This window comes from Schistocerca piceifrons, chromosome 5, assembly GCF_021461385.2.
Source record: "Schistocerca piceifrons isolate TAMUIC-IGC-003096 chromosome 5, iqSchPice1.1, whole genome shotgun sequence".
Lineage (NCBI taxonomy): Eukaryota > Metazoa > Arthropoda > Insecta > Orthoptera > Acrididae > Schistocerca > Schistocerca piceifrons.
The window spans coordinates 428002158-428015245 of record NC_060142.1 but is presented as its reverse complement, the minus strand read 5'-3'; the positions used below and the strand labels follow the sequence as shown (position 1 = coordinate 428015245).

Sequence of the window (13088 nt, the reverse complement as noted above, 5' to 3'; positions counted from 1 at the left end):
GAAAAACTCGGAAATGCTCAGGAAAATTGAATTTACTGGAAATTTCGGAGAAAACTCAGGGATTCTGAAAAGACTATACGGTGAATAGAACTGTAAGTTGTCGGAAGGGAATGCACAGAAAAATAAATTTTAATAGTATGGTTTATGTTTTTACACGTAGCAGTTTCCAAATTTGTCATCTAAATACGAGAGAACAAAGTAACATGAAAACCTCTCGTAAACAGGAAGTATTGTTAGAAAATTATAAGCTATGTTCAGCGTAGGATACTTTCCCAAATGGATAGGCTTGCCTTCTGACCGTCTGTAGGGAACATGCCAGCCAGGTAAAGACATCTATTCACAGCCTGGCTGTACGTTTATCTGCAACAAATCCGCCACGGTTTTGTGTCGAGAGGTACGACGAGCAAACAAGAGGAAGTTGAATAAGCGAAGACAGAAAGGGAACAGAGTCGTCGTCGCCCCCCCCCCCCCCCCTCCACACACACACACACACACACACACACACACACACACACACACACACACACACACCAATAGAATAAGAAGGACTGACTACCCGAATGTAGACAGAAATGGCTGGCAGGAGTAGCGTTCCTGTCATGTACATGCACATGTACGGTCTATAGTTCTGTTTTCACAATAAATTGCAATGCTGAGTGAAATACTGATATTGATGAATGCACACTTCAATTTTATATCGTAAGTTTTAATGGTGTCAAAAGTTTTAAAATTTGTTGTTATTTAAGTTCTTAGATCTCTTCCAGAACATTTGTAATTTACTTCTCAAATTCGTGGACGGACAGTTTCCAGATACTGACTGTACCGGGTGTTTCAAAATAAATATCGATGTTTTAAGGCTTTGTAATATATGTTATGTTTAACTTACAATTATAAATAATACATTAAATGAAAGAACAACTCAGTTTTTCTTACAAGTGTTCATCATGAACACCGCTCGCCACACAACACAAACAGTCGATAGGCGAGTTCTTCCCAAATCTTGATCACTATTTCTGGCGTAGCTGTTGTAACAATTGCTTCAGTCCTGTTTCTTAACTCGGGTAGGTCAGCTGGTTGCGGAGGCACATCATCATCCTGTATGAACCACTAAAGGTAAAAAATCGCATGGCGTCTGATTGACTGAACATGGAGGCCATGCGAAACAAGCTCTGTCATCAGACTCATTGCAGCCAATCCACCGGTCGGATGCAACGTCGTTTAACCCATCGCGTATTGAGTTTTGCTGTGAGGCAGCGCACCATCTTTCTGCCAAATAGTGCTGTAGTTCAGCTTCTTCCAGTTGAAGAAAGAGCCATAGTTCTGGCGCGTAAAGACAAGAACACCAGTTACAGTTGCTTTATCGAAAAAAAGGCACCTAAACTTTCCGCCGGAATAAATCACTAAGATCAATCTATTTAGGGAGAGTTTTTGAAATTGTACCATCTCGTGGGGATTTGCTGACGCTCAGATGCGCACATTGTTTTTTCAGCTTTCCATTTATGTTACATGTCAATTCATCTCTGAAGTCGACACGATCCAGAAAAATCTTTGGCGGCATGCAGCAACATTTCTTTTGCAAAGTTGGCACGTAAAACGTACTTTAGAACTTGTAGCAAATGCATACAACAACGTCGTAAGCGAATCCTTGCGTCTCCTTACAGACGCTACTGGAATTGCTAATTCACGACTAGCCTTCCGGAACTTGATTCCTTGGGGCTACGCATGAAAGACTCTAACGTCGTTCAGCACCTTCATCAGTCACTCTTGGTCGTCTCGGACTCTTCCATCTGCAAAGACTAATATGAACTCGTAAGTTAATTTCATTTGTATCACCACAAAACATCCTAATTCTACACTAGATATTGTTGACACATGGTGTCCACTGGATGTACCACTACTTTCTTCCACACGATATAGTACTACTTCACTCGGCACAATAGGTCATGACAGTAAAAACTAAATATAAATTGGTCTTCTATCAAAAGGGTTTTACTTCCATTTGCGTGCGAGTGCCGTCGATAGGAGTAATCAAAATGAATTTTAGATGTCAACATAGTTTATCTTTCTAATTGAAATCGATGGGAGTTCTTAAATGAAAATTTCGTGATTCAATAGGAATTACACCCGAAGAAAGCGTACCATAACAAGAACTGTATAAGTAGTGAAAGCCAAATAATTTCTTTGTTAGTCATTATTTTTTCACACAGCAAATAATTCAGCCTTAGATAAGATTTTTACAACAGCGCATGTAACGAAATAAAGCTTACGCAAATAAGGAACTGTGAATTTATAATTCTTTTGGAACGAGATTAACATTAAAATAGTATTGACCAGAGGATATGACGAGAAGTATGGCCACGATTCAATTGCTAGTGGCTTAAGCGGGACAGTATACTGATAATTGATTACGTAAGCAAGGCTTCATCGGTGTCCCATTCTGAGAACCGTGGCAAAGCGCATTGCGGTGGTCAGGCGCTACGATCACTCCCTCCCCCTCTTCCGTCGTCGCCAACGTGTTTTACATGTATCTTCTCCGCTTCCCACCCAGCTAACGTAGAGTAGATTAGCAACTTTAACAACGAAACTTGCGAAAAATTCACATCCGTGAAAAGTTCAAACGAGTCTGGCCGGGTAGAATAGCCAAAACTCATGCTAATGACGTTTGTCCGCCGAAATATGGGCCCTCTTTGACGATACAACCCTGCTAGACTCGGGCGAGTCTTTCAAGGCAGGAATAGCTTAATTTTCACGTTCATTTCTGTAGCAGCTAGAACCAGGCAAGCGTCTACATATATTTTTTTGTGAATATTGCACCAAATGCGATAGCGGAGGGGGATACTCAGCGAAATGCGAGAAACAGATTGCAAACTTTGAAATACGCAGAGCAAAATCTTGAAAATGAAGCGAAATGAGTCAGAAATAACGAGTCAGTAGTCTTGTGGGGAAATTTTTCTGATGTGAGAGGAGTGTGCAACAAATAGGAAATACCTCCCCCCCCCCCCACTCTCTCTCTCTCTCTCTCTCTCTCTCTCTCTCTCTCTCTCTCTCTCTGTGTGTGTGTGTGTGTGTGTGTGTGTGTGTGTGTGTGTGTGTGTGTGTGTGTGTGTGTGTTGTTTCGACGTTGTCAAATCTAAAAGTTTCTTGTGTCTTAAAAACTAGTTATACACTGCGTTCTACGAAATTTTGAGAAAGCCAACGTGCAGAAGTTAGTGTGTAAATACTCTTTACAAGTACAATCCTTTAGAGATAACTCGCTTCAGTTGCATGAAATTGTTTGACACAAAATTAAAGCAAACAAAAAGAAGCTACGGTTGCATACCAAAACTTGATCTAGTCCTAACAGTTAGAATATGATTACAGAGTGCTGCTATTATGTTTCCGAGCAGTTTTGGGAACAGAAAGCATATGCTTAACAGTGTTGCTGATCGTATTTTGTTCCTATGTCGTTGCACGGCAACCAGTAAAATTTTGAAATGGTTCACATGCGTTGCATTTCACGCATTAGTCTCCAGTTTTCAGCATTGTTTTCCATCAATAGCGGCTGGTTACTCGGTGTAGAAGCTGCGACATGGTATTTAAGGTTGACGCGGGTTGGACCATGATATTATAATGGAGATTGGGTTCAGTTAGGTTGCCTGTGGCAAGTATTCCCTAGCGAGTAATAGGCCTACTGATGATAGGAAATAGAAAAAAAAATTATTCATTTCCCTTTCTTAATTGTATTCTAAACGATTCCGCTAATCGTCTGATCCGATAAACAGGAACTTTACGGTGTCCATTGTAGATGCGCTTAGGCTTTGGCTGCTGATGAGCTTTATAAATTTCTATGAAATCGCACACGTAAAATTATCTGCGTGCAAGTTACCCTGGCGGTGTCTCACAACCACAACGGTCCAATTGGGCCGTTCGACGTGGGCAGGTAGCTACGTGTAAGCAAATGAAGTTCGATTAAAATCACCTCTTAGTTGACGCTGGAGCTGGTTGGTTGCCTAGTCAGAGCGCTCAGTCACGTCCGAACCGTGCGCCGTAGCCAGACTGCCACAACAATCGTTCAGGTCACTTCCACTACCTTGTCCGGCTTTTTCTTGTTTTGTTCGTATCCTGCATTCTGGGTCTGGCCCTTTCATTTCGTATTTCATCACACACACACACACACACACACACACCACTACCGGATATTTCCTCACAAGACGCGATTCAGCGTCACATGTACTGTTACAATAATCACACAGATCGGCTTACACTGGATTGAAAAGCTTCCCACGACATTGCGTGAAGCCGAATTTTTGAAGGCTGCAATCAGTTCATCGTTGTGACTGGATGACCACTGCTACATTTATAATTACTGAACCGTGTTGTGGCATAACGTAATGGTTAGCATATAAAGCTGACTTGAAGGAGGTCCGAGGCTCGAGTCTCGTTAAATGTAGCGGAACTTTATTTCTAAGTATAATCAAAAGTGTTCATTGTTATTCTGTTATTGGCTTAAATATAATTTTTTCTGATAGTTTTTTGCGTCAATTTCATCGTCGTGTTGACTTTCCTTTTGCTCTTATTTTTCTTACTATTATTGTTTCGTTTCGAATCTGCCAGTATTGCCTATAATTTGCAAAGTGCCAACGAGGATTTCTCATCGAATGGTAACGCGTCAGTTCGTATGTATAGTTTCAGGTAACCAATGATAGCGTGAAATTGTTTGCTTTTAGCGCTGAAACTAATTATTTTCTGTCTGGAGTTTAATCGTAGAGGTTAGCATTAATCGCTGTGAACATAGCGATCGTGATTTTACTTATGCCGCACATTATTGACCGCCGTCTTCTCGGGTACATTGCATGTAAGGAGGTTGTGGTTAGCTTAAGACAAGAGTTCGAATTCAGAGCTACAACACACGTCGTCTGCTGCAGTTTAATCACTGGTCACTTAAACCAGCTGTTGGCAGAGCATCTCGCATTTGCGACATACCTCGCGGCGGTCACTTCTATCATTGCTCCGCGTTACACATTAGAACCCTAACAACCTTCGTCAAGTGGCCCGCTGTGTTCGTGTAAACTATAAGCGGTAGCCGGTAGTCGATGTGGCAACACTGTAGCGGCAAGTGACGGACGTAAACTATGAAGTAATTTTAATCGGTCGATAGGTGTAGTGGTACCACAAGTCTCATGGGGTTATTTGCTTCCAAATGAGGAAATCCAAGTTCACCCCGTCGTGATACTTGTGGCCGTGACCACCTTTTGAAGTGCGCACAGTCCTTAATAAGGAAACTAGGAAGGAAAGATGGAAGAATGGATCAAGGACTAACCTTGTGGTCGCGTCGTTTCCGTGTAACTGCATGATGTAGAGAACAAGGAAGTGAGAAAACGCAAATGGGAAGGGAAGAAGCAAGCAATTTTAATAGAGTTACTTAAGTGTCCTCATAACAGCAATGCAGCATATGCTGTAGTGGGTTAATGCTTTTTGGTGGCATCTGTAGACTGCATTCAAACACGTTGTTATTCTTGCAAAGCTATTCTCAACACTTCTAGAGTCCAGGAAGGAGGACTGTGAGCACCCGCAAATGCTCGGACTGTGAACACCCACAAATGCTCGGTAGTGTGCCAGGTATGCTCATGGAATTCTGATTGTGAGGTAGCTGGCCATTCAAAAGTGCTGAATTGTGTGCTCTTGGAGATTTTTATCATTGGAAAAAAAGCCCCATGTGGTTGACAATTGTCATATATTATTTAATAATCATGTAGGCCTACTGATAACACTTAAAGATTGTTTGTAAGCATCAAGGATGTCAGTTCATTTAGAAGTGCATGGAGTTATACCATATCACATGCAGATACAAGTAGGTTTGCGTGTCCGTATAATTATTAGGTATCTCGTAGATTTGTATAAACCCTTCTCTCCAAACGTACCCATTCTGCTTCACATGAATGACTCAATTTTATAGGTGTACAGTGTATCATAAGAGGTCTGAGATTTATGTCAAATCAAATACATCTGTTATTATTTTGCTAGCTAACTAAATTTGTCAATGAAGATGACAAGGCCACTGCAAACTCTCCTTCTTGGGTAAGCATTGAGCAGTAAACTTACGGCTGTCATGCTTGTGTGCACATCAGCTGCATTGAGTCTTTATGTGCAGTGCTTGATGACATCACTCATCTTGTGGTTGCTCCAAGGGTCAACTGTGATGAGATTGCGATTGTAATCATTAATGCCCATAATGGCATATAAAGGTCTTCAGTGCAACTTCCTGGCAGATTAAAACTGTGTACCCGACTGAGACTCGAACTCGGGACCTTTGCCTTTCGCGGGCAAGTGCTCTACCATCTGAGCTACCGAAGCACGACTCATGCCCGGTCTCACAGCTTTACTTCTGCCAGTATCTCATCTCCTACCTTCCAAACTTTACAGAAGCTCTCCTGTGAACCTCGCAGGAGAGCTTCTGTAAAGTTTCATATCAGCGCACACTCCGCTTCAGAGTGAGAATTTCATTCCGTCTTCAGTGCACTTTGCAGCCTTAACATGTTGTTGGCAGAACCTTCCAGATAAAGAACATGAGGTTAGTAATTGTTCTTACTGTCTGTAAACAAGAGTAGGGTGAACACTAGAAGTGACGTGCCATCATTCTGTTGAGTTGACCTGCCTTCACTCTGGACCTTTCAATCAAATTATGTGTGACAGCTGTCTCTTACTGTCTCCAACAGTTGTTGGCCTACTCTTAAACATAGTTATCTATATATTCATGATGCACGTGAATCATCTGTTGTAGACTAGTGCAGAATTGCTGTTGTAACTGCACAGTCAACTTTTGCTTGTGTATGTTTTTTCTGAACCTTGTTTATGGAAAGCAATGTAAATGATGTATTACTATAATGGACATCATCTACATTTAAATCATACTCTGCAAGCCACCTAATGATGTGTGGCAGAGGGTACTTTTGGTACCACTATCTGATCCCTCCAACCCTGTTCCACTCACGAATCGTGCTTGGGAACAATGGTGGTTGTTAAGCCTCTGTATTGGCTCTAATTTCTCGAATTTTCTCCTCGTGGTCAATACGCGAGATGTACGTTGGGGGGGGGGGGGGGGGGGGGGGGGGGAGGAGGTAATATGTTGTCTGACTGCTCCTGAAAAGTGCTGTCCCAAAATTTCAGCAATAATCTCTCTGTGATGTGCAACATCTCTCTTGTAATGTCTGCCAATGGAGTTTGTTTAGCATCTCCGTAACACACTCCCACCAGCTAAACGATCCTGTGATGAAACGTGCTGCTCCTTATTGAATATTCTCCATCTCCTCTATCAGTCCTACCTGATAGGGATCCCAGATAGATGAACAATACTCAAGAATCGGGCAAACAAGCACCTCATAAACCAATTCCTTCGTGGATGAGTTACATTTCCTTAAGAGTCTTCCTATGAATCTGAGTCTTATGACTGCTTTTATATGGTCATTCCATTAAGGTCGCTCTGGATAGTTTGCCTAGATATTTTATGGCAGACTTTGTCTCCAGCTGTTTGTCATCAATAGTGTAGCTGTACAGTAATGGATTTCTTTTCCTATGAATGCGCAATATGTTACATTTATTTATGTTCAGGGTCAACTGCCATAGTCTGCACCATTTATCAGTTCTGTGCAGGTCGTTGTGCAAATTCTTACTATCTTCTGGCGTTACTACTTTGGTATAATCAACTGCATCATCAGCGAATAGGCTTAAAGAGCATCCAACGCTTTCTACTTGATCATTTACTTATATTGTGAACAGCAATGGACCTATCACACTTCCCTGTGGTACTCCAGATATTACGTTTACATATGTCGATTTAGTTCCATTAAGAGCGACTTGATGAGTTCTGTCAGCAAGAAAGTCTTGAATCCATTCACAGGTCTGCTCTGATACTCTGTAAGCTTGTATTTTTTTCATTAGACGGCAAAGCAGGACAGTGTCAAATGCCAACAACTAGTGAGATGTATGATCCTCTTTGAGAATAGAAAACTATTGTTCAAATTTGTCATTTTGCTCATTATCACTACCATTAAGAGGATTGTTTCAAGCAGAACTTTTCTATAATATAAAGCTACGCAAGTGTAAGCATTTAGACTAATTTGTAAGACTGAAAAGTTAGCTGTTTTGACAGAAAGATATTTGTATTTTTCGAAGGCCTTAGTATCAAATAAAAAGGTCTATGACCAAAGCAGGTTTTCTGAGGACTTTGTGTATGTGATAACTTTATAATAGAATGAGATTTTCACTCTGCAGCGGAGTGTGCGCTGATATGAAACTTCCTGCAGATTAAAACTGTGTGCCCGACCGAGATTTGAACTTGGGACCTTTGCCTTTCACGGGCAAGTGCTCTACCAACTGAGCTACCGAAGCACGACTCACGCCTGGTACTCGCAGCTTTACTTCTGCCAGTACCTTGTCTCCTGCCTTCCAAACTTTACAGAAGCTCCCCTGCGAACCTTACAGAACTAGCACTCCAGAAAGAAAGGATATTGCGGAGACATAGCCACAGCCTGGGGGATGTTTCCAGAATGAGAGCTTCTGTAAAGTTTGGAAGGCAGGAGACGAGGTACTGGCAGAAGTAAAGCTGTGAGTACCGGACGTGAGTCGTGCTTCGGTAGCTCTGTTGGTAGAGCACTTGCCCGCGAAAGGCAAAGGTCCCAAGTTCGAGTCTCGGTCGGGCACACAGTTTTAATCTGCCAGGAAGTTTCAGCTTTATAATGCATGAGATTTGAAAGAAAAGTTGAGTCACTGAAGAGCGATAAATATTTGCTCTTTGTAAAGATAACTGTAGTAAAATATGTACAGCTATGGGCCACTTTACTCCATTGTTTAATGTAAAATTTTCCTCTGTTGCAGGCACACATGAAGTTTCCACCTGACTATCCATATTCACCACCCAGCATTCGCTTTCTTACAAAAGTATGGCATCCGAATGTGTATGAGGTGAGTTAATGATCTAGTATTCTGTATTATCCATAAAGCTACAGAGTGTAAATATTTTCTAAGATTGTTGGTATTTTGGAAAACGCTGCTAAGAGAACTAATGAAAAGTAGGGGATACATATAAGGAGATACTGCAGGATAGAAGGTAACCACAGGTGGATTTGAAATGTTCAATTCATTTTAAGCCACCACTAATTTTCAACTGATGTGCAACTTTAATGATGGTACATGTGCATATAATAAATGTTAAGAAAACATTCTTCGAGGTGATACATTTCTGCATAAAATACCCCCCCCCTTTCGCGCACACACACCTTATCGATACCTGCTAATCTATTGATCACAGAATAACTAAATAAAGGAGGAAGTATAGTAAACTTTCTCACAGATTAAATCTGCGTGTCTAACTGAGAATTTAACTATGACCCCTCCTTTTTAAGAAACGCTGTAACTGAGCTTCCCAGGCATTCAGTTTTTTTCCGAAAGACAAATGGTTCACTTTAAAAGTACAGCATTGATTTATTTCCTCATCTGAGCTTGTGCTCGGTCTACAACAGCCTTGCCAACAAATAGTCAGACCCTTCCCTGTTTTTCTTCTTTTATTCAGTATCCATGCAGTGAGAAATCGTACACTTCTGCCTATATTAGTTATTTGTAATGTTCAAAGTAATTACTCTCTGTATGTCTTTCATGCAAACATGGTTTTTCTCATGTTGCAGAATGGTGATCTGTGTATTTCAATCTTGCATCCTCCAGTCCATGATCCTCAGAGTGGAGAACTTCCTTGTGAGATGTGGAACCCTACACAGAATGTCAGGTAACACATCTATTTCATGTAAAATTTGTTTACATATTTACACATACTATGTGATTTATTTTAGTAGTTGTGTATTACCCTACTTCAGAGTGCCACATAAAAGTGAGTAGTTACACTATTTTGGAGAAAAGAGGATAATCTCCTGTTTGCAATAACGGGGAACCATGGAATGAATCAGAAATGGGGAAGGGGAAATATATTTCGAACATTGATAACAGCTTTAAAATCTCCAAAGCTAAGGTATTCAGTGTCTTTCACAGTTTCTTAATTCGTTTTCTGGTCTTCATTTGCCTCTGTTACAGCAATTATTAAACTTTTCATATTAAATGATAACTAGTTTTACTTTAACTGTATAATGGTTTAAATACTGAACAATAATTCTGTTAACAGGACCATCCTGCTGTCGGTAATTTCTCTACTGAATGAGCCCAACACATTCAGTCCTGCCAATGTTGATGCGTCAGTAATGTTCAGGCGCTGGAGAGATTCAAAAGGCAAAGACAAGGAGTATGAAAATATCATCAGGTATGTCTATAAATTTATTTTTATTCATGAATTAGTTTTCTGATCCGAATAGTACCTTCAGGTTCTCTAACAACCAACCTGACATCCTTAGAGACTACCTTAATACAGAGATCACTTTAATACATAAAACTGAAATTTGCATTCAAAAGGAGTTACAAATAATTGTAATCACAATAGTGTTGTTGGTGTTCAGTTGAAACTTCGGGGCTGAGAGGCCGTGGTCGATGTATAAAATTTCCACCTGAAGTTTCATCTCCATCTGTGGGAGACATCTTCTGAGGTCGTCCGGCTACTGCCACTGATTCTCACATTTATAGAGCGCATAGGGGGCACCACCATTCATCACGTGATGCTGACAGTATGCCTATCTTTGGAAGCCATCATCATTCTCGATTAAGAGTAATCGATTGTCATTCTGCTGGCACAACGTCGACATCCATATCTTGTCCAACTTTAAAACTTCCTCTTTTCTATTAAAATTGTTATGGTGTTTGTGAATTTATATTGCTTCTCTATACATGCGTGCATGATAATGGGATGTTCGTGCTAGAACGCTTGTCTCATTAAATTTTATTTCGTAATTCCCATCCCGAAAGACATGCTCAGCTATGGCCGATTTTTCGATGTGTCCTAAATGACAGTTTTTTATGTTCGGCTAATCGGGTGTTTACACTTCTTTTCATTGTTTCAATATATACTTGTCCACAACTGCATGGAATTTTGTACACCCCAGGTGTTGCTAGGGGATGTCTGGCGTCTTTTGCAGTTCTTAAATATTCCTTAATCTTCTTAGTGGGTCTGAAGATTGTTTTGATCCCATACTCAGTCAGAACTTTCCCGATACGGTCTGTGACCTTATTAATGAACGGTAGGAAAACGTTTCCAGTAGATTACCGTTGTTGCTCTGGACTTCTGTGTTCATGTACCTTCGGGAGTCCATAAAAACCGCGTGGAGAAGCTTTCGTTTTGCAGAGTTGTTTTTTATCTTCTGAAGAAAGCGAAGATTGTTTCACTAGTTGATGGGTATTTCTCAAAATTTTGGTTGTAGGATCCTTCTGAAGCTTTTTGTATGTAGTGGGATCCAAAAGGTCACTAATCTTCTTGTGATTATCTTCGGTGTTCAGCAAAACCATAGCATTTCCTTTATCAGTTGCAAGTATAATAATGTTCTTATCCACATTGATCTCCCTCAATGCCCTCTTTTCCGCTTCAGACAGATTGCTGGTAGGTGGTTTCGCTTGGTGTAAAATTCTGGCTCTTTCAGTCCTGATTTCATCCGCGGAATGCGATGATAAATGGATTTCTACCTCCACATTCTCTATAATGTCCTCCGTAGGAACCTTTAGTGGTGTGACTGCAAAGTTGCCTCCTTTCGATAAAACTGAATGTTCCTCTTTTGTTAATTCTCTCCCAGACATGTTAATCACAGTTCAAGAGTGTCCAGCAACTGATGTTTCACCTCTGCCTTTCTGTAGGCCATCGAATTTCCTCTTCTGCCTATTAGTTGCCATTTCTGCACTGAGCTCCATGGTCCTGAGCGTTAGACAGTCCACCTTATTCCAGTCATAACACTTCATTATGTTACTGATATATATAAATGGAGATATAATAGCTTAATGCTAGTTTCCGCTAGTTCTCACCGCGTCTAGTGAATTTGTTCCCGTAGCATCGCTAGTTCCATTCAGTTGTAAATACGGTGCGCTTGCGCCGAGTGAAACATTCTCCTCACCTTCAGAAACTTGGGCACTGTCGCGGTGTCCTGGCAGCGTAGCAGGAAAAAGGGAAGTAAGCGTACACAGTTATTGTGCTTTCTTCTTGCGCCGTCCCTCCAGTATATCTGCTATATATTTCATAGATAGCAGATATTTTTACGACTGACATAGAGGCTTCATTTAAACACTGCCTGACGACAACTTATTTCCACTGTTGCCAATTTATTTATGGAGATCTTCGAACAGCGAGCACTGCAGATGCCAGTAAAAAGCCTGCTAAATGGTACCGCTATGTTGATGACACTTCTTTCACCACATACTCTACAGCCAGGTTCAGTAGAGGTCTCCAATGCTTTGGGTGCATGTGGTTCTCTATGAACAATTCAGATATCCACACAGAAACTGAAATTTTGTTTTGAATAAGGCCTGCAACCCTACAAATGTGGGGAGTTGCATGACCACCTTCAGTAGAAACTTGTGCGCTACGACCACTCCTAATTGCTTTCAAACATAAATTTGTTCAGTGTCACAAGCAAGCCTTCAGCTTCTGTACTTGTAATGACAATTTTGCAAAAGAGAAAGTCCTCCACAATGGAATTAACATCTGAGAACCATACAAAAAAAAGGTGAAACTTTAATATTGTCTGTAGCCTCATCGAGCTACAACTCATATTGATTTTGTTTTGATGATTTATGGCTTAGAGCACTAAACAGTGAGGTCATCAGCACCCGAATTTGTTTTACTTTTTCAAGTAACAGCATTGGTATACTGTGTCATATGTTTAAATTCTGCGTCTCTGCTCTCATGTGCCAGTGTCAAACAATGCCCTCAGTTTTCCCCAGCGAGGTGTTGATCATAATATTCATATAATCAGTAGCAACCGGTAGGAGTAGTTGCACTCCAATGATACAGCGCTTTTTGCACTTCGTAGCTCTATATGCAACATTGTATGATGATTGCAAAGCACTTTTTGCTTACAAAAGTTTGTTTTTTGTGCTTCTAATTCAGTAGGCTTTCTAGTAAAGAAGTGGAAACGTTTATCAACCTAGTTGGAATGAATGGCTTCGGAACGACATTTTAACTTGCTTTGAAG

General features: G+C 40.8%; 1 protein-coding gene across 1 annotated transcript in view; it reads left to right on the top strand.

Moving 5' to 3' along the window:
• The window catches only part of LOC124798353 (ubiquitin-conjugating enzyme E2 R2), an 81721-nt gene that overhangs the window by 59509 nt on the left and 9124 nt on the right, over positions 1-13088 (top strand). The window contains exons 2-4 of the mRNA XM_047261715.1: positions 8854-8940; positions 9660-9757; positions 10148-10282. Coding sequence (XP_047117671.1) covers positions 8854-8940; positions 9660-9757; positions 10148-10282 — 320 coding nt within the window. The remainder of the gene's footprint in view (positions 1-8853; positions 8941-9659; positions 9758-10147; positions 10283-13088) is intronic.